The sequence below is a fragment of the Ranitomeya imitator genome, chromosome 8 (genome assembly GCF_032444005.1).
Source record: "Ranitomeya imitator isolate aRanImi1 chromosome 8, aRanImi1.pri, whole genome shotgun sequence".
In the NCBI taxonomy this organism is placed as follows: domain Eukaryota; kingdom Metazoa; phylum Chordata; class Amphibia; order Anura; family Dendrobatidae; genus Ranitomeya; species Ranitomeya imitator.
In genome coordinates this window covers 168451812-168479707 of record NC_091289.1, presented here as the reverse complement: position 1 = coordinate 168479707, position 27896 = coordinate 168451812, and the positions used below count along the sequence as shown (strand labels likewise).

The 27896-nt window shown below is 45.5% G+C and overlaps 1 protein-coding gene across 6 annotated transcripts in view; it reads right to left on the bottom strand.

The window, feature by feature from the left end:
- Positions 1–27896, bottom strand: part of ASTN1 (astrotactin 1) — a 606833-nt gene that overhangs the window by 219719 nt on the left and 359218 nt on the right. For all 6 annotated transcript variants that reach the window (XM_069737796.1, XM_069737798.1, XM_069737799.1 and 3 more), the window contains one exon: positions 22692–23088. In XM_069737796.1, coding sequence (XP_069593897.1) covers positions 22692–23088 — 397 coding nt within the window. The remainder of the gene's footprint in view (positions 1–22691; positions 23089–27896) is intronic.

The window sequence follows — 27896 nt, the reverse complement described above, 5'->3', positions numbered from 1 at the left end:
TGGCAACTGACATTTTTTTCAAAGCGGAAGGAATGTGGAACAGTTTCAAATATTAGTCAATTTTGTAACAAAACCTTCAGGCTTCCTTCTAAAAAGCTGAAGATGAAAAGGAATTTCACCTTTCAACACAACAACCACCCTATGCTTACCTCCAAATGAACAAAAGAATGGATCCACCAGAAAAACATCAAAGTTTTAGAATGGCTCAATCAGGGCAGAGACCTAATTCTGTGGGTGACCTGAAGAGGACACTGTACAAAGTAGATGCTCTTGTGATCTGACAGATTTGAAGCTCTGCTGCAAGGACGAGTGGGAAAAAAAGTGCTAATTTTAGGTGTGCTATGGTGATAGAGTACTACCCAAAAGACTTAAAATTAAAAAAGGGTGCTTCAGCAAAGTATTAGTTTCAGGATGTACATATTTATTCAACCTCATTATTTTAGTTCTTCATCTCTCTCTGTCCACCGGAAAATATTTCAGTTTATTTTTCAGTTGAATTTTGGGTGACAAAGATTTAGACATTGTGGACATTGCAGAAAACACTGACTGCGGTGCTAATATAAATGGCGCCTGCGCTTGGGTGGCTGATGCATCTGTGGGGGGGGGGTAAAGTATATGGATATTAAAGTTCCCGCAGACTTGTGTTGGGGGAGATTCTAATAATGACACTAATTAAAACAATGGTGATTTGGGAATTGCTATGTAGGCACACGGTGGCATGATCTTCACAAGTAGAGGTACTTTTCTGTTGACGCATATTTGTAATAATGCTCGGCTGTCTTTTGGGATAGATATTCAATTTCTTTCCTAATCCGATGGAGCGCGACTGAATTTGTAAACTGATAAAACGGTTGAACGAAGCTTATATTAGATCGACCGAAAACGGGTAAAGGGGGTAATAATAAAAAAAAGTGAGCCTTTATTTCTCCGAGTTCTGAGCTCAGCGCTGAGATGAATGGCTACGGAGAAACAATGGAGCGGCGGCTCAAGGTTACAGAGCTGTTGTGGAAAGTAATTCCCTTTGCACTGTCTTGTCATTTAGATCTTGACAGAAGTGAAGAATCTAGAAGACGCGAAATGCAAAAGAGAAGGTGAGAAGCATCTGTCCTCTCCTAATGACTACAATAAACCCACGCTTTATCAGTCTGATACCACCGAGGGGGCGGCCTAATGGTGCAGTTTACCTGACAACGAGCGCCGAACGCAATCACTTCTATGTGTGCATGAAAATAAAGACAATCTGCCCAAAATGCATAATAATAAAAATCAAATACAAAGTCAACTTTATCACTAAGTATAAAGATTGAAGTAAAGTCAAGTAGGAAGAGATTTAACTCCATAACCAAAGAAAAATACAAGTAAACATAACACCTTAAATCGTCTTTATAAAGGTTGCATAGAACTAAAGCTGATTGTAAATACTCCTTCAGCTTTTTAATTAATTTTCTTTATTGATTGTGGCATTTAAAGGCTCAGGACACCCTGTGAGGACATTTTTTTCCCTTAAAGAGGACATGTCATTGGGTAAAAAGTTCTCTTTTTGTTCTTACTTTATTCTCACTGTTCCCCTGAGTGTTCGGCTTGTCTACTTTTTTTTTTTTAAATCCACCATACAGTTAAAGAGTTATGCTAATTTTTATGGTCTCTATTGAGGAGGAAGTGCTTAATGGATCCTCAGGGGCGTGTTTTAGTCTGCACTGCAGTATTAACCTGCAAGCAATGGCCCCTTGTAAATACCATAAAATCAGCACTAAATAAAAGGCCCAGTTCTCTAGAATGATGACTTCAAAACTTGATTTCTCAGTACCAGGACATTGGATTACTACAAAATAGGTATCATTTTTATAATTGAGTTACACGCTATACAGTGTAAGAATACAGGCGCTAAGGTCCTGGAGGGCAGGTATGTGTTACAGAGGTTGCTGACCATGGTGATGTGAGTCCCAGAAGAGGTACGTCAGTAACAACAGTTAACTGAGATGGTTTTATTTTTACTGGAATTTGGGTCCGGGATTTGGGAGTGACCAAAAGAGCCTGGGTGGGAAAGGTTGTTCCCATACTCCAGTCTAGGTCTTACAAGCCTAATAAAAGGCAGCTGGACTTGCTCAGGGAGAAGTAGTTTTGCTGAGACTGGAAAAAAGACATAGCTGGTGGATAGCCTGTGTTAGCGCCTGAGAGGTTCCTGTGATATCAAGTTGATGAGACCGTTTGATTTCGTTTGCCTTACCCAAAGATGGGACTGTTTTTATTCGATTGTGCTGAAGAAAGCCATTTTCATTTTTTTGAGCTGGAAAGTTTATGAAGAGCCATAAACTTTATTATGTTTTAATATTTAAGCCTGGTGCCTGTGCATGTCCAAATAACTACCAGAGAACTGAAACCCATATATCAGTCCCAACATTAATGTCAGTAGATAAAGGGTTATTCCCAGATTAATAAATGTATATTTTTGAACAATACTTGTAAATTAAAAGCAATTTTGCAATTTACTGCTTATTAAAATTTGCACCTATTCTTGACATATTCAAACTTTTGTTTTGTCTACAGTTTGTTGCCTAGGAGACCGACCACTACTGTTGTCTAGCATGTAAGTATTACTCTGAATCTGGCCGGAATTTGGGGGTGAAGGCACATTTTTGGGATCTTAGCGAGTTTTAATATAGTGCTTACTGGCTTAATAGAAATGAGTTTGTAAGCACTGCGCATGTTCTGCTGTCCAGAAGCGATGGCCAGTCTCCAAGGCAATAAGCATTAAACAAAAGAAAAGTGATAATATCTAAAGAATGGCTACAAATTTTGACTGACAGTAAATTGCAAAATTGCTTTTATTTACAAGTACTATTTAAAAATATCCATCTATGAAGATGGGAAGAACCCTTTTAAGGCACTCAAGAACTGGGCAGAATGTATAAATTCTCGCAGTTACTCTTTAGCAGGAGAAAAGCTTCTACTAAGGGACTATGAAAGACTGCAGCAAATATTAGAAGTACCGTATATACTCATGTGTAAGCTGACCCGAGTATAAGCCGAGGCACCTAATTTTGCCACGAAAAACTGGGAAAACGTATAGACTCGAGTATAAACCGGGTACTCATTGTCTCCTATTCTGGTATGCATGGTTCTTCATCCCCATCCTTGTCTGTATGGTTCCTCATCCCCATCCTTGTCAGCATGGATCCTTATCCCCATCCTGGTATGCATGGCTCCTTATCCCCATCCTTTGCATGGCTTCCCATCCCTGTCCTGGTAGGCATGGCTCCTTATCCCCATCATTGTATGCATGGTTCTTTATCCCCATCCTTGTATGCATGGCTCCCCATCCCTGTCCTGGTATGCATAGCTCCTTATCCCCATCCTTGTATGCATGACTCCTTATCCCCATCCTTGTATGCATGGCTCCTTATCCCCATCCTTGTCTGCATGGCTCCCCATCCCTGTCCTGGTAGGCATGGCTCCTTATCCCCATCATTGTATGCATGGTTCTTATCCCCATCCTTGTATGCATGGCTCCCCATCCCTGTCCTGGTATGCATAGCTCCTTATCCCCATCCTTGTATGCATGACTCCTTATCCCCATCCTTGTATGCATGGCTCCTTATCCCCATCCTTGTCTGCATGGCTCCCCATCCCTGTCCTGGTATGAATGGCTCCTTATCCCCATCCTTGTATGCATGGTTCTTTATCCCCATCCTTGTATGCATGGCTCCTTATCTCCATCCTTGTCTGCATGGCTCCTCATCCCTGATCTGGTATGCATGGTCCCTCATCCTTATCCTTGCATGTATAGCCCCCATGATAAAAGGATTTAAAAAATCCTACTTACCTTCCCTGCGCGCCCTCGCAGCATCTTGTTCCTGTGCCACCAGCATCTGCTGCCGAGCGATCACGTGTCCCTGCTCATTAAAGTAATGAATATTCACCTCTCTCCATGCCTATGGGAGTGGAGAGAGGTGAATATTCATTACTTTAATGAGCAGGCACCCGAGATAGCCCGGCTGCTGCTGGAAGCCGGCGACTGCTACTAACACTGTGTGCGCTATAAGAGAAATGAATACTCCCTGCCAGTGCAGTGAAAATTAATTTCTCTTTAGCAGCGGGCACAGGTTTTAGCCGCAGCAGCCGGCTCCTGCCTCCTGTCACCCACTGCTACTCCGCTCCCCCTCTCCTGCCATCTTCTGGGACAATGACTCGTGTATAAGCCGAGGGGGGCGTTTTCAGCACAAAAAAAGTGCTGAAAAACTCTGCTTATACACGAGTATATACGGTAATAGTTTCCTTTTCCTGATAACATACATTTTACTGAAAATCATTACACAACATTGTTCTAAAGGGTTTCCTTTCTGAATAATATTGTGGTCCTGTTATTTTATGGAGGCAAAACTGTTATTTGCTAATCAGGCTTTCATTCACACCAAATTACAGCACATTTTAGTAATGCTGGCAGTCTGGGCTCCTTGACACCAGCAATGTACAGTAGGTAGGTGGAGAAGGTAGGAGGAATGGGTACAATGTGATATTTCGTAGAAATCCCTTCTGTTTCCAATTCTAAACTAACAGTGTTCTCTGCAGTCCTAAGAAATGTTATTTCATTGTGGTAAACAAGATATAATACAAACGCTTCTCCTCCCACACATCCAAGATGTCGGAAGCTATACAGTGGCCTTAATATGGGATAAGCTAGAACAGCAGACATAACCTACTCATAAGTATGTTTTTCTTCCAGGCACCACTTGTACATCACAATTTCTTAAAGGGAATCTTTCGCCAGATTTTTGCTGTCCCATATGAGAGCAGCATGAAGCGTGGTCCGAGACCCCGATTCCATCGATGTGTCACTTACTTGGCTGCTTGTTTCAGTTTTGATAAAATCAAATTTTTCCTGCTTCAGATCTAGTAGTGCTCTGAATGCTGGGCCCTGTAAAACCCCGCCCACAAACTCTGATTGGCAGCTTTATATGTGCACTTTGCTTAGTCAGAAAGCTGCCAATTTTTGTGTGTAAATAAAGCCTTTATTTCGGCCCACTTTTCCATAAAGACCACCTCTATGGAGTATACGGCTTATTGTGGTTGTATGGATAGATACTCTATCCTTTGCTTGGGAACTCTGCAGCTCCTTCAGGGTTACCTTTCGTCTCTGTGCTGTCTCTCTGATCAATGTCCTCCTTGCCCAGGTTAAGACTTGTGTCACGCACGCGCCCAGACTGGTTGGCGCGGGCATACGGGGGTGTGGCCCCACTGGACCACAGACCAAACTTCCCTGGAAGGGGCATAACTAAGTAGCTTCCTAGGTGTTCGCTGGAGCCTCTGATGGTGAGGTCAGACTTGTGCAATAGGAAGCTACCAGGTGCCACTCCAGGGTGATGTCTGGCTGTGGCTGCTGATCCCACTAAGGAACGGAGCGGGCACGGCTGGCACTCTGGCTGACAGGCGGGCACGGCTGGGACACAGGCAGGCAGACGGGTACAACAGAGACACTGGCGGGCAGGCGGACACGGCTGGCTCTCTGGTAGGCAGGCGGGTACGGCTGGAACATAGGAAGAACCGGTAGGGACCGGTCTGCAGGCAGGTATGAGAAACAGGTTGGAACCTGTTCAGACAGGAGGACCAAGTAACAAGTAGAAGGTGGAACTAAGAGAAGAGAAGGAGAAGGCAGAGCCAAGGGCGGAGCCACAAGAGGCGGAGCCAAGGGCGGAGACGCTGGAGGCGGAGCCAAGAGCAGAGACGCTGGAGGCGGAGCCACGAGCGGAGACGCTGGAGGCGGAGCCAAGAGCGGAGATGCTGGAGGCGGAGCCAAGAGCGGAGACGCTGGAGGCGGAGCCAAGAGCGCAGACGCTGGAGGCGGAGCCAAGAGCGGAGACACTGGAGGCGGAGCCAAGAGCGGAGACGCTGGAGGCGGAGCCAAGAGCGGAGACGCTGAAAGCGGAGCCAAGAGCGGAGACACTGGAGGCGGAGCAAAGAGCGGAGACGCTGGAGGCGGAGCCAAGAGCGGAGACGCTGGAGGCGGAGCCAAGAGCGGAGAAGCTGGAGGCGGAGCCAAGAGCGGAGATGCTGGAGGCGGAGCCAAGAGCGGAGATGCTGGAGGCGGAGCCAAGAGCGGAGACGCTGGAGGTAACGCCAAAAGCGGAGACGCTGGAGGCGGAGCCAAGAGCAGAGACGGAGCCAAGTGCAGAAACACAGGAGGCGGAGCCAGATAGTACCGCAAAGAGCGGAGCCAGATAGAACCGCAAAGAGCGGAGCCACAGAGCAAAGCCAGAGAGTGTGAAGCAAGGTCTGAGTGCAGAGCCGCAAGAGTGCGGAGTGTAAGCAGACAGAAAACACAAGGAAAGAAAGCAGGGAAGGAAGCCACAGACAAGGAGACCGAGAAAAGACAAAGTACAGACAAGGCAATAGAACAAGACACAGGGACAAAGACACAGGGACCAGGATATTCTGCCTCCTGAAGAGCGGACTACAAGATCAAGGCAATAGCACAGAGAAAAGCTCAGAGGGAGTAACTCAGAGCAAGGCCAGGCAAACTCAGCAGCAAAACACTAACTGAGCTAACACATTGCACAGGCCCAGACCACAGGGTGGAGCTGCACTATATACAGGAGGCCTCTTGGTAATTGGTCAGAAACTGATTAGACAGATGCACCTGATTCCTATAAGAACCAGAGAGTTCAGGCGCCGGCCCCCTATACACATAGCCATGAGGCATGCAGAGAGCAGAGACACAGAACATGGAGCTGGCATTAAAGAGAAAGCTAGTGTTGAGCGATACCGTCCGATACTTGAAAGTATCGGTATCGGATAGTATCGGCCGATACCCGAAAAATATCGGATATCGCCGATACCGATATCCGATACCAATACAAGTCAATGGGACATCAAGTATCGGAAGGTATTCTCATGGATCCCAGGGTCTGAAGGAGAGGAAACTCTCCTTCAGGCCCTGGGATCCATATTAAAGTGTAAAATAAAGAATTAAAATAAAAAATATTGTTATATTCACCTCTCCGGCGGCCCCTGGACATCAGCGGGAGGATCCGGCGTCCGGCACGGCTTCTTTCTTCAAAATGCGCGCCTTCAGGACCTGTGGAATGACGTCCCGGCTTCTGATTGGTCGCGTGCCGCCCATGTGACCGCCACGCGACCAATCAGAAGCCGCGACGTCATTCCTCAGGTCCTAAAAGGCGCTTATTCTAGGACTTTAGCTGAGGAATGACGTCGCGGCTTCTGATTGGTCGCGTGGCGGTCACATGGGCGGCACGCGACCAATCAGAAGCCGGGACGTCATACCACAGGTCCTGAAGGCGCGCATTTTGAAGAAAGAAGCCGTGCCGGACGCCGGATCCTCCCGCTGATGTCCAGGGGCCGCCGGAGAGGTGAATATAACAATATTTTTTATTTTAATTCTTTATTTTACACTTCCGATACCGATACCCGATATCACAAAAATATCGGATCTCGGTATCGGAATTCCGATACCGCAAGTATCGGCCGATACCCGATACTTGCGGTATCGGAATGCTCAACACTAGAGAAAGCACATCATGGCCTGGAGCAGTGGGTAAGATTGTGTGAGAGATGTGAGGCCATGTTGTGATGCCAGCAGAGTTGTTACAGTACCCCCCCCTTTACGGCCCCTCTTCTTCAAGCCCGCCAGAATAACTTGTAGAAGAAGGATAGGAGCACACATAGTCCAGGCCAACATGACATCTTCAGGGTAGAATAAGGCAGGCGGGTCACCAGGAATCTCATAAAACAAAGTCTCCTGGTGCTCAACAGGGTTAGCTTCCACAATGAGCTGGACCACCTCCTTCAGGTAGACAGGTAACAGGGAATTGAATGCTGCTGTCTTAACATCTTCACCAGCCAGACACATGGAAACTGGAAGCCTTCTCATAGGATTCAACTTTTGCCCGACAGGTAGCAGAGATGTTCTTAGATACGGAACACAAGAAAAGTCATTAGAGATGAGAGTGGAGAATAACAGCTCCACCGGGTCAGAGAAAAATTGAGGTGAACAAACTTCTGTTCTGAAATCTTCACCAGCCGGCCACAAGGACGCTGAAGGTATCCACATAGGAACCATCCTCTGCCCGTTATCCAGAAGAAATCGTCCAAATGGCGGGGATGTTCCTAGGAATGGATTACAGGAATAGTCGTGGGAGATGTGTGGAGAGATAGTCACCGCTTCCCCATCTTCAGTGACGTTAGCACACCTTGACTCGATGACTAACTGTTTACTGGTATAGTCGCTGGAGATGTGTGGAGACATCGTCACCGTTTCCCCATCTTCGGTGACGTCAGCACACCTTGACTCGACGACTAGCAGACCAGCTGAAGAAGATGACACTGCTGAGTGTCTTTGACGCATGGGAACCAGACACTTCTCAAGACTGGGAAAGTTCAAACGAAGCACTTTACTGGAACTCTTGACCAGAGCGGGTGGTAGAGTCCTTGGCTCAGAATGACCCATGGGCATAACAGACAGCATACGGTAGAAAAACTTCTTCGTGTATAAGGCTCCAACTTGGAGCTGTAGTTGTCCTTGCAGGACTAGACTGCTCCTGAGTAGGGCTTGACCAACTTCAGACAATGCCCTTACCGGGTTCTGGAGCTGTATGACAGAGACCACACACCGACTCCGAATGGTTGGCGACTTTACCACACCAAAGCTCCCGGAAACAGAGACACAGTCTTTGATTTTAATGGAGAGGAAGAACTCTCACCTAGGGCAGCCTCTCCTGCTGGCCCAGGGTTTAGGAGTTTTAGATCTACAGGGCAGAGACCGTCAGGATGTTCCTTGCAACCGCAGCGATACCGCGTTCCCTTCTTGCGGCTGGATTTGGGCTGCTGCTTTGCCAGCCCATTTTTATCAGCCTTCTGAGGTTTTGCTTGGGTAGCTGCTGGGACAGGTAGAGGAACAGGTGGGTCTTGGATGGACTTGGTCAGACGTGACGATTTCTTCACGGGTTTCGCCCGTCTGGACCGCCTCTCAGATCTAGATGGGGAAGACTTCACAGGAGCAGCAGGACGAGGCTTGTCAAAGACTTTACGGAAGGCCACCAGGAAGGCCCCAAGACTCATGACGATAGGATCCCCTGCTTCCCAGAGGGGACAAATCCATAATAAAGCATCTCCTGCTAGGTAGGACATGATATAGCCCACCTTAATCTGGTCAGAGGGAAAACAAGCTGCATTCTGTAGGATGTAGCGCAAGCACTGTTCCAGGAAGCTGTGGCATTCCTCTGGATTCCCATAGAACCTAGGTGGGTCTGCTGGGTTGTGCTCTTCCTCATAGGCCCGAAGTTGATTGTAGAGAGCATTTGAAATTATGATTGGGCCCGAGGTCTCCTCAATTGGAACGACACAGGGCGGAACAAATTCTTCAGCTTGCTCATACTGGTAGAGAGAAAGTTCATCATGCTCAGAGAGCGGTAGGACATGGGATACAGCGGAGGCCATGGCCTGTGCAAACTGTCACGCACGCGCCCAGACTGGTTGGCGCGGGCATACGGGGGTGTGGCCCCACTGGACCACAGACCAAACTTCCCTGGAAGGGGCGTAACTAAGTAGCTTCCTAGGTGTTCGCTGGAGCCTCTGGTGGTGAGGTCAGACTTGTGCAATAGGAAGCTACCAGGTGCCACTCCAGGGTGATGTCTGGCTGTGGCTGCTGATCCCACTAAGGAACGGAGCGGGCACGGCTGGCACTCTGGCTGACAGGCGGGCACGGCTGGGACACAGGCAGGCAGATGGGTACAACAGAGACACTGGCGGGCAGGCGGACACGGCTGGCTCTCTGGTAGGCAGGCGGGTACGGCTGGAACATAGGAAGAACCGGTAGGGACCGGTCTGCAGGCAGGTATGAGAAACAGGTTGGAACCTGTTCAGACAGGAGGACCAAGTAACAAGTAGAAGGTGGAACTAAGAGAAGAGAAGGAGAAGGCAGAGCCAAGGGCGGAGCCACAAGAGGCGGAGCCAAGGGCGGAGACGCTGGAGGCGGAGCCAAGAGCAGAGACGCTGGAGGCGGAGCCACGAGCGGAGACGCTGGAGGCGGAGCCAAGAGCGGAGATGCTGGATGCGGAGCCAAGAGCGGAGACGCTGGAGGCGGAGCCAAGAGCACAGACGCTGGAGGCGGAGCCAAGAGCGGAGACACTGGAGGCGGAGCCAAGAGCGGAGACGCTGGAGGCGGAGCCAAGAGCGGAGACGCTGGAAGCGGAGCCAAGAGCGGAGACACTGGAGGCGGAGCAAAGAGCGGAGACGCTGGAGGCGGAGCCAAGAGCGGAGACGCTGGAGGCGGAGCCAAGAGCGGAGAAGCTGGAGGCGGAGCCAAGAGCGGAGAAGCTGGAGGCGGAGCCAAGAGCGGAGAAGCTGGAGGCGGAGCCAAGAGCGGAGATGCTGGAGGCGGACCCAAGAGCGGAGACGCTGGAGGTAACGCCAAAAGCGGAGACGCTGGAGGCGGAGCCAAGAGCAGAGACGGAGCCAAGTGCAGAAACACAGGAGGCGGAGCCAGATAGTACCGCAAAGAGCGGAGCCAGATAGAACCACAAAGAGCGGAGCCACAGAGCAAAGCCAGAGAGTGTGAAGCAAGGTCTGAGTGCAGAGCCGCAAGAGTGCGGAGTGTAAGCAGACAGAAAACACAAGGAAAGAAAGCAGGGAAGGAAGCCACAGACAAGGAGACCGAGAAAAGACAAAGTACAGACAAGGCAATAGAACAAGACACAGGGACAAAGACACAGGGACCAGGATATTCTGCCTCCTGGAGAGCGGACTACAAGATCAAGGCAATAGCACAGAGAAAAGCTCAGAGGGAGTAACTCAGAGCAAGGCCAGGCAAACTCAGCAGCAAAACACTAACTGAGCTAACACATTGCACAGGCCCAGACCACAGGGTGGAGCTGCACTATATACAGGAGGCCTCTTGGTAATTGGTCAGAAACTGATTAGACAGATGCACCTGATTCCTATAAGAACCAGAGAGTTCAGGCGCCGGCCCCCTATACACATAGCCATGAGGCATGCAGAGAGCAGAGACACAGAACATGGAGCTGGCATTAAAGAGAAAGCACATCATGGCCTGGAGCAGTGGGTAAGATTGTGTGAGAGATGTGAGGCCATGTTGTGATGCCAGCAGAGTTGTTACAGTACCCCCCCCCCCCTTTACGGCCCCTCTTCTTCAAGCCCGCCAGAATAACTTGTAGAAGAAGGATAGGAGCACACATAGTCCAGGCCAACATGACATCTTCAGGGTAGAATAAGGCAGGCGGGTCACCAGGAATCTCATAAAACAAAGTCTCCTGGTGCTCAACAGGGTTAGCTTCCACAATGAGCTGGACCACCTCCTTCAGGTAGACAGGTAACAGGGAATTGAATGCTGCTGTCTTAACATCTTCACCAGCCAGACACATGGAAACTGGAAGCCTTCTCATAGGATTCAACTTTTGCCCGACAGGTAGCAGAGATGTTCTTAGATACGGAACACAAGAAAAGTCATTAGAGATGAGAGTGGAGAATAACAGCTCCACCGGGTCAGAGAAAAATTGAGGTGAACAAACTTCTGTTCTGAAATCTTCACCAGCCGGCCACAAGGACGCTGAAGGTATCCACATAGGAACCATCCTCTGCCCGTTATCCAGAAGAAATCGTCCAAATGGCGGGGATGTTCCTAGGAATGGATTACAGGAATAGTCGTGGGAGATGTGTGGAGAGATAGTCACCGCTTCCCCATCTTCAGTGACGTTAGCACACCTTGACTCGATGACTAACTGTTTACTGGTATAGTCGCTGGAGATGTGTGGAGACATCGTCACCGTTTCCCCATCTTCGGTGACGTCAGCACACCTTGACTCGACGACTAGCAGACCAGCTGAAGAAGATGACACTGCTGAGTGTCTTTGACGCATGGCAACCAGACACTTCTCAAGACTGGGAAAGTTCAAACGAAGCACTTTACTGGAACTCTTGACCAGAGCGGGTGGTAGAGTCCTTGGCTCAGAATGACCCATGGGCATAACAGACAGCATACGGTAGACAAACTTCTTCGTGTATAAGGCTCCAACTTGGAGCTGTAGTTGTCCTTGCAGGACTAGACTGCTCCTGAGTAGGGCTTGACCAACTTCAGACAATGCCCTTACCGGGTTCTGGAGCTGTATGACAGAGACCACACACCGACTCCGAATGGTTGGCGACTTTACCACACCAAAGCTCCCGGAAACAGAGACACAGTCTTTGATTTTAATGGAGAGGAAGAACTCTCACCTAGGGCAGCCTCTCCTGCTGGCCCAGGGTTTAGGAGTTTTAGATCTACAGGGCAGAGACCGTCAGGATGTTCCTTGCAACCGCAGCGATACCGCGTTCCCTTCTTGCGGCTGGATTTGGGCTGCTGCTTTGCCAGCCCATTTTTATCAGCCTTCTGGGGTTTTGCTTGGGTAGCTGCTGGGACAGGTAGAGGAACAGGTGGGTCTTGGATGGACTTGGTCAGACGTGACGATTTCTTCACGGGTTTCGCCCGTCTGGACCGCCTCTCAGATCTAGATGGGGAAGACTTCACAGGAGCAGCAGGACGAGGCTTCTCAAAGACTTTACGGAAGGCCACCAGGAAGGCCCCAAGACTCATGACGATAGGATCCCCTGCTTCCCAGAGGGGACAAATCCATAATAAAGCATCTCCTGCTAGGTAGGACATGATATAGCCCACCTTAATCTGGTCAGAGGGAAAACAAGCTGCATTCTGCAGGATGTAGCGCAAGCACTGTTCCAGGAAGCTGTGGCATTCCTCTGGATTCCCATAGAACCTAGGTGGGTCTGCTGGGTTGTGCTCTTCCTCATAGGCCCGAAGTTGATTGTAGAGAGCATTTGAAATTATGATTGGGCCCGAGGTCTCCTCAATTGGAACGACACAGGGCGGAACAAATTCTTCAGCTTGCTCATACTGGTAGAGAGAAAGTTCATCATGCTCAGAGAGCGGTAGGACATGGGATACAGCGGAGGCCATGGCCTGTGCAAACTGTCACGCACGCGCCCAGACTGGTTGGCGCGGGCATACGGGGGTGTGGCCCCACTGGACCACAGACCAAACTTCCCTGGAAGGGGCGTAACTAAGTAGCTTCCTAGGTGTTCGCTGGAGCCTCTGGTGGTGAGGTCAGACTTGTGCAATAGGAAGCTACCAGGTGCCACTCCAGGGTGATGTCTGGCTGTGGCTGCTGATCCCACTAAGGAACGGAGCGGGCACGGCTGGCACTCTGGCTGACAGGCGGGCACGGCTGGGACACAGGCAGGCAGACGGGTACAACAGAGACACTGGCGGGCAGGCGGACACAGCTGGCTCTCTGGTAGGCAGGCGGGTACGGCTGGAACATAGGAAGAACCGGTAGGGACCGGTCTGCAGGCAGGTATGAGAAACAGGTTGGAACCTGTTCAGACAGGAGGACCAAGTAACAAGTAGAAGGTGGAACTAAGAGAAGAGAAGGAGAAGGCAGAGCCAAGGGCGGAGCTGCAAGAGGCGGAGCCAAGGGCGGAGACGCTGGAGGCAGAGCCAAGAGCAGAGACGTTGGAGGCGGAGCCACGAGCGGAGATGCTGGAGGCGGAGCCAAGGGCGGAGACGCTGGAGGTGGAGCCAAGAGCGGAGACGCTGGAGGCGGAGCCAATAGCGGAGATGCTGGAAACGGAGCCAAGAATGGAGATGCTGGAGGCGGAGCCAAGAGCGGAGGCACTGGAAGCGGAGCCAAAAATGGAGACGCTGGAGGCGGAGCCAAGAGCGGAGACACTGGAGGCGGAGCCAAGAGCGGAGATACTGGAGGCAGAGCCAAGAGCGGAGACGCTGGAGGCGGAGCCAAGAGCGGAGATGCTGGAGGCGGAGCCAAGAGCGGAGACGCTGGAGGCGGAGCCAAGAGCAGAGACACTGGAGGTAACGCCAAGAGCGGAGACGCTGGAGGTGGAGCCAAGAGCAGAGACGGAGCCAAGTGCAGAAACACAGGAGGCGGAGCCAGATAGTACCGCAAAGAGTGGAGCCAGATAGAACTGCAAAGAGCGGAGCCACAGAGCAAAGCCAGAGAGTGCGAAGCAAGGTCTGAGTGCAGAGCCGCAAGAGTGCGGAGTGTAAGCAGACAGAAAACACAAGGAAAGAAAGCAGGGAAGGAAGCCACAGACAAGGAGACCGAGAAAAGACAAAGTACAGACAAGGCAATAGAACAAGACACAGGGACAAAGACACAGGGACCAGGATATTCTGCCTCCTGGAGGGCGGACTACAAGATCAAGGCAATAGCACAGAGAAAAGCTCAGAGGGAGTAACTCAGAGCAAGGCCAGGCAAACTCAGCAGCAAAACACTAACTGAGCTAACACATTGCACAGGCCCAGACCACAGGGTGGAGCTGCACTATATACAGGAGGCCTCTTGGTAATTGGTCAGAAACTGATTAGACAGATGCACCTGATTCCTATAAGAACCAGAGAGTTCAGGCGCCGGCCCCCTATAGACATAGCCATGAGGCATGCAGAGAGCAGAGACACAGAACATGGAGCTGGCATTAAAGAGAAAGCACATCATGGCCTGGAGCAGAGGGTAAGATTGTGTGAGAGATGTGAGGCCATGCTGTGATGCCAGCAGAGTTGTTACAACTTGTGGTGGGTGGCCCTATATCGGCAGGATTGTTGTGGTACCATGTTCTTTCAATTTGATGATAATGGATTTGACGGTGCTGTGGGGGATCCTCAGAGATTGAGTTATATTTTTATAATCCAATCCTGACATGTACTTCTCAACAACTTTATTCCTGACTTGTTTGGAGAGCTCCTTGGTCTTCATGGTGTTGTTTGGAGAGCTCCTTGGTCTTCATGGTGGTGTTTGGAGAGCTCCTTGGTCTTCATGGTGGCATTTGGAGAGCTCCTTGGTCTTCATGGTGTTGTTTGGAGAGCTCTTTGGTCTTCATGGTGCTGTTTGGAGAGCTCCTTGGTCTTCATGGTGTTGTTTGGAGAGCTCCTTGGTCTTCATGGTGTCGTTTGGAGAGCTCCTTGGTCTTCATGGTGGTATTTGGAGAGCTCCTTGGTCTTCATGGTGTTGTTTGGAGAGCTCCTTGGTCTTCATGGTGTTGTTTGGAGAGCTCCTTGGTCTTCATGGTGTTGTTTGGAGAGGTCCTTGGTCTTCACGGTGTTGTTTGGAGAGCTCCTTGGTCTTCATGGTGTTGTTTGGAGAGCTCCTTGGTCTTCATGGTGTTGTTTGGAGAGAACCTTGGTCTTCATGGTGGTGTTTGGAGAGCTCCTTGGTCTTCATGGTGGTGTTTGGAGAGCTCCTTGGTCTTCATGGTGTTGTTTGGAGAGCTCCTTGGTCTTCATGGTGTTGTTTGGAGAGCTCCTTGGTCTTCATGGTGTTGTTTGGAGAGCTCCTTGGTCTTCATGGTGTTGTTTGGAGAGCTCCTTGGTCTTCATGGTGTTGTTTGGAGAGCTCCTTGGTCTTCATGGTGTTGTTTGGAGAGTTCCTTGGTCTTCATGGTGGTGTTTGGAGAGCTCCTTGGTCTTCATGGTGTTGTTTGGAGAGCTCCTTGGTCTTCATGGTGTTGTTTGGAGAGCTCCTTGGTCTTCATGGTGTTTGGTTAGTGGTGCCTCTTGTTAATGGTGTTACAGCCTCTGTGGCCTTTCAGTAATGGTGTGTATATACTGACAGATATGTGACACTTAGATTGCACACAGGTGGACTTCCTTTCACTAAGCAGGTGGCTTATGAAGGTAATTACTTGCACCCAAACATTTTTAGGGGCTTCATCGCAAAAGGGTTGAATACATATGCATATGTTAATTTTTAGCTATTTTATTCCATTAATTTAACCTATGCCTATATTTTTTTCACCTCCCCAACTTAGACTATTTAGTGCTGATGCATCACACACAAATCGAATTTCAACAATATTTAAACACAGGTTGTAATGTAGCAAAATAGGTAAAAAGCCAAGGGGGTGAATACTTTCGTAAGTCACCGTATATGGTAACTAAAGAAAGTCTTTTATCCCTATTTTCCTCCATTTGGCTAAAATTTACGAGAAACCTAATGCATGATTAATATATGATAAAATTAATTATTAATTTAAAAACAATACTGCATCATTTGTGACTTAATTATGCTCCGGGGGGGTAATTATTCTTTTTATTCAACACACAGATCTGTGTACACTGCACAAATACCTGAGATATTAGCACGTTCAGATTTACCGATGCGCAGAATTATAAGTGTGATGCTATTCTTCGGCATTAACACCTGTAGATGTCAATGAAAGGGGTACGCTTAGGACTCATTATCACATCATTTGCATCTCATCAAGACGAACATCTGCTATTTCTAAGGCTCGGCTTTCACCTCCTGTACATGGCAGTTTCAATAATTGGGAGGCTACACTTGTATACTTGCCATAATGTGTTCTCCGCATAAAGCTGTTTAATATTGTATGCGGATAAAGAACACTAAAACTGTAGATTAAATTATTGAAGAATGGAGATGTAATGTACGTACTGTACTTACAGGGCATTCATATTCTGCTGGTGCTTGCTACTGTTTGCCCTTGAATAAATGCAATGGAGAATTATGTTGCCATTTATCCATTTCCCATTGACCCAATAATTTTTATACTTCTTAGTCACAATTGCACACTCTGGTGCATTAGTTTTGATCCTGGTGTCTTTTTAAGTGCCAGAGGCATTTTGATCCCATAGAGAGCAGTATGACATCTACCGCTGCAGCCCATGTATTTATGCATGGGAATGTATAGATTTAAAAAAAAGTAACCATTGTTTTCATTTTTCTTTCTGAAATCAATAGTACGCATTAAACTAAGCAACTTTGTCATATATCTTATCAAAGAAATCTGCTTCTTTCTTCCCCTGGATTGACCTTTCACTCTGAACTCATGGGTAAAATCTGTAAAATCTGTACTCCGTGAAGACAGATTTCACAATTACTGCAATAGAAAATAACTGCTGGTGCTTTTAAAATTCTATTCTGCTGCAAATATTCCTGAAACAACAGTTCTCCATAGAGCTTTATGAGCACCAACTGTCACTTCTTATCACAGTAAAAGGAAAGTCTGTGTTCACTGAAGATAGATTTTACCCATGAACTGAGAATTTTAGAGAATGAAAGATCAGTCCAGGAGGAGAAAAATGCAGATTTCTCTAATAAAATATTTGTTTTATGAAAAATTAAACAGTCGGTTACTCTTTATGTGTATTTTGGACATTTCCATTCGTATTCTCCTCACCCCAAATCATCATGATATGTGGCAATATTATGCAAAAGTTTCATTTTTTTGCTCGCTTAGTTTGAAAATGGCATGTAAAACGGACATTGTCCCAATCAAGTGGCCATAGCATTTAAGTTGTAGACTCATTTTTTTTTCAAATGAGATTTTACAGTTTTTACACAATAAAAAAAAACTAGACTAAACTCAAATCTTTAATTCCCAGTGCATCCATTCCGGCCAGGTGTTTTCCGCTAATCTATGCTTATATCCTTCTCGTATCACATGCCATACATGTTGCATATGACTATTGAAGCCAACAACTGGCCCTAGTGGTCACAATTTGTACGTGTCCACATCTTTGCTGCAGGAGATTTGCAAAGATTGATGACGGACACGCGAAAGTAGGCACTGAAGCGACAGTTGCTTATGAAGGTGAATATATGTATATTTAGTAATCTAGTAGTATATAGAGGTGTACTGTAACTCTATATACCAATGTAGTGTGCCTATATAGAAGAACAGCATGTATAGTTTTCCTAATGTTCTGTAACATACATCTGTATCTCTATGTACCAGGGTATGTGCCTATAAAAGAAGAACAGCATGTAGAGTTTTCCTACTGTACTGTAACATACATCTGTATCTCTATGTACCAGTATAATGTGCCTGTAAAGAAGAACAGCATGTAGAGTTTTCCTAGTGTTCTGTAACATACATCTGTATCTCTATGTACCAGGGTATGTGCCTATAAAGAAGAACAGCATGTAGAGTTTCCCTACTGTACTGTAACATATATCTGTATCTCTATGTACCAGTATAATGTGCCTGTAAAGAAGAACAGCATGTAGAGTTTCCCTACTGTACTGTAACATATATCTGTATCTATATGTACCAGTGTAATGTGCCTATAAAGAAGAACAGCATGTAGAGTTTTCCTACTGTACTGTAACATATATCTGTATCTATATGTACCAGTGTAATGTGCCTATAAAAAAGAACAGCACATAGAGTTTTCCCGGGGTGGGTCAAACCGTAGGAAAAGCAAACAGTTTATTAATGAGTGTACATAATATAGGCACAAAGTCTTGAGCCAGAGAAGGAAAATCTGAACAATCACATTGGCATCTGAATCTGCAAGGAGGAGACATCATCATGCTGCAGAGCTGTAATCAGGACACAGCCCTTTTTTCTCTGGACAGGGGGACATCTCCTCCCCAATTATGTACTGTCCTACTCTATCTTGGACAGTAGCGAGGTATAAGTCATTGCAGCAATCAGAAGCTGTTAAAACTTTTAAATATATATCCTGTTACTCCATCGTTCATTAACAGGCAGGAGCACATAGTCATTTGCTACCCAGGGTTAGAGAAAAAAATATTGAAAAAAGTGGTTAGAAATTATCTATCATTGGATTTCATTTGATTTGATAAGAGACTATCATGAAAGTTTTCTTATAAGGAATTTAAAGAGAATCAGTCAGGTCATTTTTGTGCAGTATAGAAACGCATGCTGTCACGCTCATGTAAGGAGGGCAGATGGCCAGTCCTAGGACTGCAATACGATCCTCGGGCATATAACACAGCAGTCTGACTGCACACAAACAGTGCTGCAGATGGTTGGGTGGGATTTTGGGCTGGGAATGGGTTGAATATTCATTTTACATTTACATAAGCTTGACTTTCCGGCGTGCATTTAAATGTGAAATGAATATTCATCCCTTTCCCAGCCCCTAATGCCACCCAACCCTCTGTGCAGACGTCACTTATTCAAACTGCTGAGTTACTCGCCTGAGGTTTGCATTGCAATCCTTGGACTGGCCGTCTACTCTCCTGACATAAGCGTGACAGCATGTACAGTATTTCTATGCAGCTGTCACTCTCAGGTCAGGAGAGCAGAGTGCCAGTCCGAGAATTGCAATGATCCTTGGGCATACAGAAGTCTGACTGAATCAGTGACGCCAGTGCAGAGGGGTGGGTAGGACTATGGGCGCAGGAAGGCGTGAATATTAATTTGCAATTTACATATGCCAATGCAAGACAATAAATGTGTCCAAGGCTTACAGGAACACAATGGGGTCACGTAGAGAAATAAAAGTTACATATCATGAAAGGGCCGCCCAAGCCTTATTAGGAAACTATTAGTATACTACACAAAAATGACCTGACAGATTCCCATTAAACATCCTAGTGTGGGGTTCTCTCCCCTCAATGGGCCAAAGAGTTGCTCTCACTGTGACGGATCCACACATATGTTACAAGGTTGATCATTCCTGTGAATGGCCACCATAAAATACAAAGTTCCTGAATCTGGACACATAGCCCATTTTTAGTTTAAGAAGGTATTGCTTTCATGAGAACTTTAAAAGTCATTTGTTGATATTGAAACTAAATTAAATTGATACTCCTCCTTAAAAAAAAGTTATCCCCATCGATAGGATGTATATGCTAACTGTCTGATCACTGGGGTAAAGCCCTCGGTTGGCTGGAAGTCTCATAAACAATGAATGGTGCGGAATCTGCTCTCTGGGTTCCAGAGCCCTGATCTCCGGGGATGTCTTGCCGATCGCTTGAGATCTGACCATTGGAATCCTATCTTAATGATATGGGATAACGTATTACTTTTGGAAAAGTCCTATAAGGTTCTTCAGATATGGAATGAAGACTCATATTTATCTCCAGTTCTAACTATAAACCCATAAGATAGATTTTCCTTTCATGAGATCATTCCCATATTTGTAACTCTATGATATGAGGACTGTCAATAACATTGACATAACCTTCTGCCATCAACAATCTACCGTAAGTAAAATGTAATAATTTTTTTTTCTGAACTTTATTCTTTTTTTTTTCTTCTTCTTTTCTTTTTTTTTCTATTGTTGATGGAACTGGGGGCTGAAGAATAACACATGTAATAATGCCTCAGGGGCATGCATTTTAAGTAGAGCGAGGAGCACTTTGAGACAGAAGTACTCCTCTAGATGGAGAAAAAAATATTCTGCTTTTATAGGAGTTGTAAAAGCGTCACACACAAAAAAAAAAAACACAAAAAACCCAGCACACACTTATCTTTCCAAAAGTGTTTTGGAAAATAGCATCGCTCCTTCTATTCTAAGTGACGGCTTCTCTGCAAAGCATTACATGATGCACAGCACTTCCGACGAGGAGAGGTACTAAAGAGCAAATCTTTCCTTCATTCTCTACAAAAGCAAGAAAAAAAGCAATTCTTGTATGTCAAATACCAAAAATTAGAGGCCTACTGTACTTTTAAAGGAGTTTTCTTGGACTCAAATATTGATGTCGTGTCCTAAGGATTGGCCATTAATGTTTAGTCAGTGGGCGTTTAACTCCGATCGCTCATTCAGATCATTAGCACCAAGACCTTGTTCACGTCACTTTTTTCTCCATCTAATACATATGGGAGGAAAAGTTCTCCACTTACAGAGTGCAGAGGCCTGTGACCGATGCCTCACAGCGCCATCCATCCACGGAATAATGGGATCTGTTTAATGGAGAACTCTTGAGCTACCCATGAGCTTTACGTGACATATTAGTTAAATGGACGCCATTCTATCTAATAGGTGCCGGATGCCACCGTCTGTTGCATCCATCACATAATCGTCACTCATCTGCAACAATGGCATTCGCTCAATGGATGACATAGAAAAACCATGGACAGCTCAAAGGGAATCCGTCAAACAGATGCCATTATATCGGGGAGGGATGGTGATTTAAGGCACCTGTCCGGACTGGATTTGTAGGGAGATTTTCCTGGCTTATAGGTTTAAATGATGTCTGCCATGTTATAGGGTAACATCCATCACGTATTGGCTCTCTTGTTAAAAAAGTATATATTGCAAAGCATGCAACTTATTACTGCACTCAATGGAATGAACAAGCAAGATTTGCTATGTTAGTTTCTACAATGGTTATGGTACTTTGACATATACTAGTACAGGGGGTCCAAAAGGACACTTTTATATCCTTTTTCTGACTATTTGATCTCTATGGACTTCTCTATTGTGCATACCTAGAGTAAGAGGAAGAGAAAATCCAGCAACGATGGAATCCTTTAAAATGTAGAAGTTTATTCAATTCACACATTCCAATCCAACATGGTGCACGCAGACGCGTTTCAGTCTTGCATGAATAAAGACTAAGTTTGAAACGCGTCTGCGGTTCACCTCGCTGGATTGGATTTTAATCAATTTGGAATAAAATTCTCCATTTTCAAAGATTCCATCTTTGCTGGATTTTCTCTTCCTCTTAAAACCATGCGACAATGTTTTGTTCATGTCGGATACCCTGCTTTGGGCGAGCTAATTTTTTTTCCCATATTTTCCAGAGTACTCCGAAAATACAAACAAAAAAGCCGATATGAGCAGTCCCTTATGGAGCTGAGCTGTACAAATAGGATTTTGTGCATGGAAAAACATTGAAGGGGTCACTGCCCTCCCATGGCCGATGCAAACAATCGCTGGCCTCATTGGTAACATTATATCCTCTGCTCCAGACTCATGACACTTCATCATGCTGGAGACGGAAGACCTCAATCATCTATCACTTGGGATTGGTGCGGAATAAAATTTTTTTAAGTATATTCCAATTTTTGCTTCTAATATTTAGAATTGCTCACGACAATAATATATTATACTACTGGACACCATCTGCTTTTCCCACTGAGAAGACAACTAATTTACTGGACATGCCATACAGATGTGTCTACTTTTACCTTTCCACCAATTTCATTAAGAACTTCAATTGTTCCTGATTTCAATTGATTACATTGTCAATCCATGTTAGAAAAAACCTCAACAGGCCACAATTTACATCACGACCATAGTGTTGACACACATAGTATATGCATATCCCAGCAGAGCTTTGTTAAATCATTTTGTTTGCTTTTTTTAGGCTGGCCATGGCTCTTAACTCAGGATATCCTGAGAGCAGAGATGAACAAATCAAAATTCCTGACAAATTTTTAGAAATTTGCTAAATCTGGCATATTCGAACAATTTGCTATTCAATTCACACGAATCACCTAAAACGGTAGTTGCTATTTTTCACATTGTAAAAGATCATATCAATCAGAGAAGACTAAAATGACTTCAGGGGTGTAGCTGGGAGAGTTTCCCCAAAATGCTTTGGAGCTTTTACAACATATGATATGGCAGAGCAAATCTGGAAGGGTTAAAAGGTAGCCCGTATAAAAGCCGAGGCAGGGAATTTAGCAGTCATTTTAAAGTGAGTCTGCCAAATTTGCCCCCAAATTTATTTTTTTGGAGAAATTAGTTGAACTTGACAAATTCAAATTTGAAAAGATTTGCTCATCTCTCGTTTGTAGGAAAGGTAAGGGAAGATACATCTGTAATCATGAGACATTAAAATTGGACATAAATACAAGCAACCAAATCTCGACAGAGGTCAAGAGATTTGTTGGCTTGTGGTTTATAGAAATGGTTCTTTTCATTAAAAACACACCAGGAGTGAGGTCCATGGTGTTCTTATCATTGCATCCATGAAGGGAGTCCAGTGTACGGGACACCTGGCTTCCAAAATCTTCCCCACCATTCATGCACTCCCGTTGGAGATGATGACGAAGCTCAGTGACATCATATTCATAACCGTCAAGGATAGGGGTTTCACGGATTCCAAGGGTACCACCCGGATGAGTAGACTGTCCTCGCGCGTTGCGAAGACTCTCTCGTCCATGACTACCTCCAATGAGCACGGAAGGGATGTAGTGGATCTCATTGGCAGCTTCTGCGCTTGCACTCTTCTGCGGCTGGGGTGCACGTCTCCTCTTGCACCACCGTCGTCTAGTATATAAAATAAGGAGAAGGCACAGGATACACAGCAGGAGAGCAATCATTCCACCCTATTACAATGTGGAGAAGAAAAAAAAAAGATACGAAGAATTACATTAGGAAAGAAATAAATCCAATGCAAACAGCCTGGGTAGAGACAAAGAGGACAAACACAATAACCGAATGCTTAAGATCATGTTTTGCATAATATGGGAATATGAAAATCTTTTGATATCCGGATAGAATGAAACTCAATAATAGAAGATCAAGTAAAGTCTGCTCGTACGAGAAATATTATCATATCACTTTATTTGTGTATTAGATGTTAAATTAGCTCTCCGGAATAGCCAAACATTTCTCGATCCGCTATCTAGTGGGTGTTTACATTGAATTAACAATGGGAGAATTTTATGGTACATCTGCAAGGAGAGAAGCTGCTTACATTATAGCAGCACATTTCGCATTCCGCTACCGTGCATTATATTTCATTCCCTTCCCTTTAAAATGAAAATGCAAGTTTAGGCATGCACTCCTAAAAAAATCAATTTAGGATAAAAATATCTCTTTCTGGAGTGCAGCTAACATGACAAAAGCAGCTATGTGCCCGAAAACTAGATATTAGCTGCTGTTTATATACCCTGCAGAAAATAATATCCAATCTGGTTAACTTCTTCGCGTGCATACTGATGCAAATTGGCTGCAAATAATTTAACCTTTCTATAAATTTGACAATTTAGTTCAGCTGTGAAGCACAAATGTGTCTACCCTTACCCACAGTAAATATAATTAAGGCTGCATTCACGAGCGGTGGTCATGCTGCAGCAGCTCCGTGGCAGTGCTTCACTGCATAGATCAATTAAAGGGGTGATTGGAACTTTAACATTGATGGCCTATCCTTAGGATAGGTCATCAATGTCTGATTGGTGGTGGTGCGACACATGGCACCTCCGCCAATCTGCTGTACCCAGTGTTGGCGGTGTCCGGAACTGCTGAGTTACAGAGATGCACAGCTCATCTCCGTTGACTATATAGTGGCCGCGGCCGGGCATCCGCCCTCTATTCAAGTAATAGGGGTTGGATGTGCAGTAGCTAGCCACAGCCACTATTCTGTCAACGGAGCTGTGCATCTTCATAACTGGGTAGTACCGGCCATCGACAGCAACCAGTAATAGATGATCGGCGCAGGTGTCATGAATAGCACGCCCACTGATCAGACATTGATGACCTATCCTAAAGATAGGCCATCAATGTTAAAGTCCTGGACAACCCCTTTATTCCTGCAGAGAAATGGCTGTATCATCTCGAAGACCTACTGTTTCATCAACAAAACCATCTGGCCTCTGCGCTGCTTCTCAGCAAGATTAAGGAATAGCACAAGAAAATGGTGGAGACACCGCAACGGCACAGAACTGCTGTAGATATGAGCCACAGCATGGCATGGCATGTGAACACAACTTAAAGGAGTTATTGCATCTTCTTGACACTACCACTCCTCTGTATCCTGGCCTATTTCCTAAAAATTGATAGCTTGGACCAGCGACTTGGCGGAGTCACTGGTCCAAACTGTCCCATTCTGCAAGCAAAAGCAGCTTTGCCTCTGCAGCATTTTAAGAGTGCAGGGCCGTTGGCATTGGCCAAATCAAGCAATCCAGCCAGCTTCAAAGCAGCGCTTACAAGCTCTATAGATTAGAGATTGCAAACATTGCACTCCTTGCCTAGGAGACCAGCCACCACAGAGGCCAGTCACCTTGGCAATGAGCAAAATACAGTTCTTGAAAACGGAGAGGTTTTTTAATCAGTGGTAAATTGCAAAGGTGCTTGTTTTCATAAGAGCTTTACCATTTTACCTATTTATGAAGATAAGACAACCCATTAAAAGACAATGTTTACAGTACAGATTCATCACATTCTCACAACTGCACTCGAGAGAACAACGCAAAATCATCTTAGGTAAAAATATGGCAATTTTGATTTGCACGGAGATAAAGAATGTGTTCACCCTTAGAATACTGAAAGATTCATTAAAGCGCCACTCCAGTGTTTTGTTTTTTATTTCATCGCTGGGGTGGTGCCACTAACGTAAAATCCCTGGCCTTAGTAATATACTTATGAGCCATTGTCTTCTGCTCTTCTCGACGCCGCTCAGGGCCTGATCTGCCATCTTGTAACCGCAACCTCTGACTGATCGGAAGTCAAAGCTAACGGTCACAAGCTCTCAATGTAAGTCTAAGAGAGACTGGATCTGGCAAAATACTGGAGTGATCCGGCAGGTCACAACCTGAAGAAGGGGACTAGATAACAGATGAAGACGGAAGCTGGTGAGCATAATACTAAGGGAAGGAAGCTTAAATTAGTGACATCAATGCAATGAAAAAAATACAGTCACTGGAGTGGTGCTTTCAGGACTTCAATATTTCACAATGCAAATTTAATACATTCGAAGAAGACATATATAACATAAAAATCTCAGTAGAGTAACACCATTTTTTTTTCAAACAGGTTGCAATCATACTGGGGCTCTGGACCCTGGGTGGTGTAAAGGGTCTCTTTGGTCCATTTGAAAAGACTATTACTATTAAAGACCTGCAAAAGCCAGGGGCTAGTGATGAGCGAATATACACGTTACTTGAGATTTCTCGAGCACACTCCGGGGTCCTCCGGGTATTTCTTAGTGCTCGGAGATTTAGTTTTTCTTGCCGCAGCTGAATGATTTACATCTGTTAGCCAGCATAAGTACATATGGGAGTTGCCTGGTTCCTAGGGAATCCCCACATGTACTTATGCTGGCTATCAGATGTAAATCACTCAGCTGCGGCAAGAAAAACTAAATTTCCGAGCACTAAAAAATACTCGGAGGACCCCCGAGCGTGCTCGAGAATTCTCGAGTAACGAGTATATTCGCTCATCACTATCAGGGGCCATATTGGAGATTTTGCTTTGGGACCCACAAGCTGCAAGGAGCGCCACTGCCATGGAGCTTTAGAGGTGCAACTGCCTAAATGAGAAAGCCAATACTATAAATAATGCATGACTTTTTAAGGCACAATGATACCTGCCGAAGGCTGAGCATTAAACTAACTCCGATTGAGTACATGTAAGCCAATCAGTGGTTGTTTAACCACTGACAAATGTTGCATCCATACTGAATCAGCATTTATGCAATCATTTTGTGCGCACAAAAGATCATTTAATCGGCAGCACATCAAGTCTTTAACAGGACAATGTGCAGTTTATGATTATTTTTAAACACGCTTAAATAATTCCAGTGACGTGTCACTAATTGGGCTGCTTGCTGTTATTTTGATAACATCCCTGTTTTTTTTTCGTTGCAGAACTAGCAGCTCTCTGACTGCTGAGCTCTGCATAACCCCTCCCACACCACTGATTGGCAGCTATGTGCCTATGTACCGTGTACACAGAAAGCTTCCAGTCAGTGTTGGGGGTGAGAGTGGACTACATTGCAGCAGGTTTACTAGTCCTCTAGTAATAATCTGCTGCTGTTAAAAGAGGGATTTTTAACAAAACTACATTAAGCAGCCCAGTAAGTGACACATTACTGGAATCAGGGTCTTTATCTCTACATTATGCTGCTCTGAGGGTAGGTGGCAAAAACCTATAGACAGTTTCCCCTTAAAACCATTGTATCTTAAATGCAAGCATTTTTCTCTTTTTCGAGGTGATTGTCTTCCTGTTTAAACAGGTCGATAATGAACATTCTTGTTTCCGATTATCGGCCTGTCTAAATGGACCTTTACTGATGATTTTGCACTGGCAGTTTTGTCTGTGGGTAGCTGCATAGTTAAAGTGCATTAAGGGAGATTCGGCAAGGCTTGTGTTCTTTGTTCCTTGGAGATATATGACACAATAAAGACTGCTGATTAGCAATCTGGATCAGATTTAAGATTTGGTATTAAAGAAAAAAAAAAACTGTTTCACATCTGACCCTGCAGCGAGCAGTAGCCCAATTCTGAAGAAGCGATGATCTGATAGGGTTTGGCATGGTTTATGTTCAGACAAAGCTATTTTTAGCGCACTAAGCTCCGAATCCAAAAAAAAAAAGTCATTTTGGTAGTTTAATTAAAAATAAGATATCATTTAATTGCGTGGAAGAAATAGTAAAAGATTGCCGTTAAACGGGCTCGTGAGTGCTGGAGCTGTCCAAAGACGGCGGTGCTGAAAACAGCTCCCGCTCTATGATAAGTGGATATTTAAAAATTGTTTACACCAATATAATGTTTCCGTAATTATATTCTTCCTACAAATAGGTTTCTGTGCTGTCAGCAGCAATGGCTGGATAGTCTGGGATGAAATGGGCTGCTTTCATATCAAAAGAAAATTATAGCTAAAATAGAGGTTGTTCCTGTATAATAACATAGTAGGGAGAGAGCGCGGGGGGTGGGGGTGACGTGATGGGCAAGGAAAGCGAAGAGGATGAGATCCTTTTGTGTCGGGGAATTAAATAAGGGAAAAAAAATGTAATGAGGAAAATATGCCAGAGAGCTCAGTACACGGAGAATGATGGTATTGATGGAGTTAATAAAAATTGACAATGATGTGTATTCAATTTCCTATATGCCCTTGGTGCCGTGTAGTCAAGATATTGCTATGCCTTTACTCACACAAGTGGAATGAGAGTGAAGAAAATTGATCCATTTGCTGCACATTATAATTTAGTGTCCTCTACGGCACTCAAGAAAGACAACATCGAGAGCAAGCAACCCACGGAGCACTAGAAGCCCCTTCTTCTTCTTCCAAACTCGGCGTCACCTCCCCTCTATATTTTTCCTTAAAGTACTTCTGCTTGCCTCCCTGGATAGGAAATAGCTTTTAATATATATTATGAAAGCTAATGATATCCAATAAGATAAGAGGGTAAAGT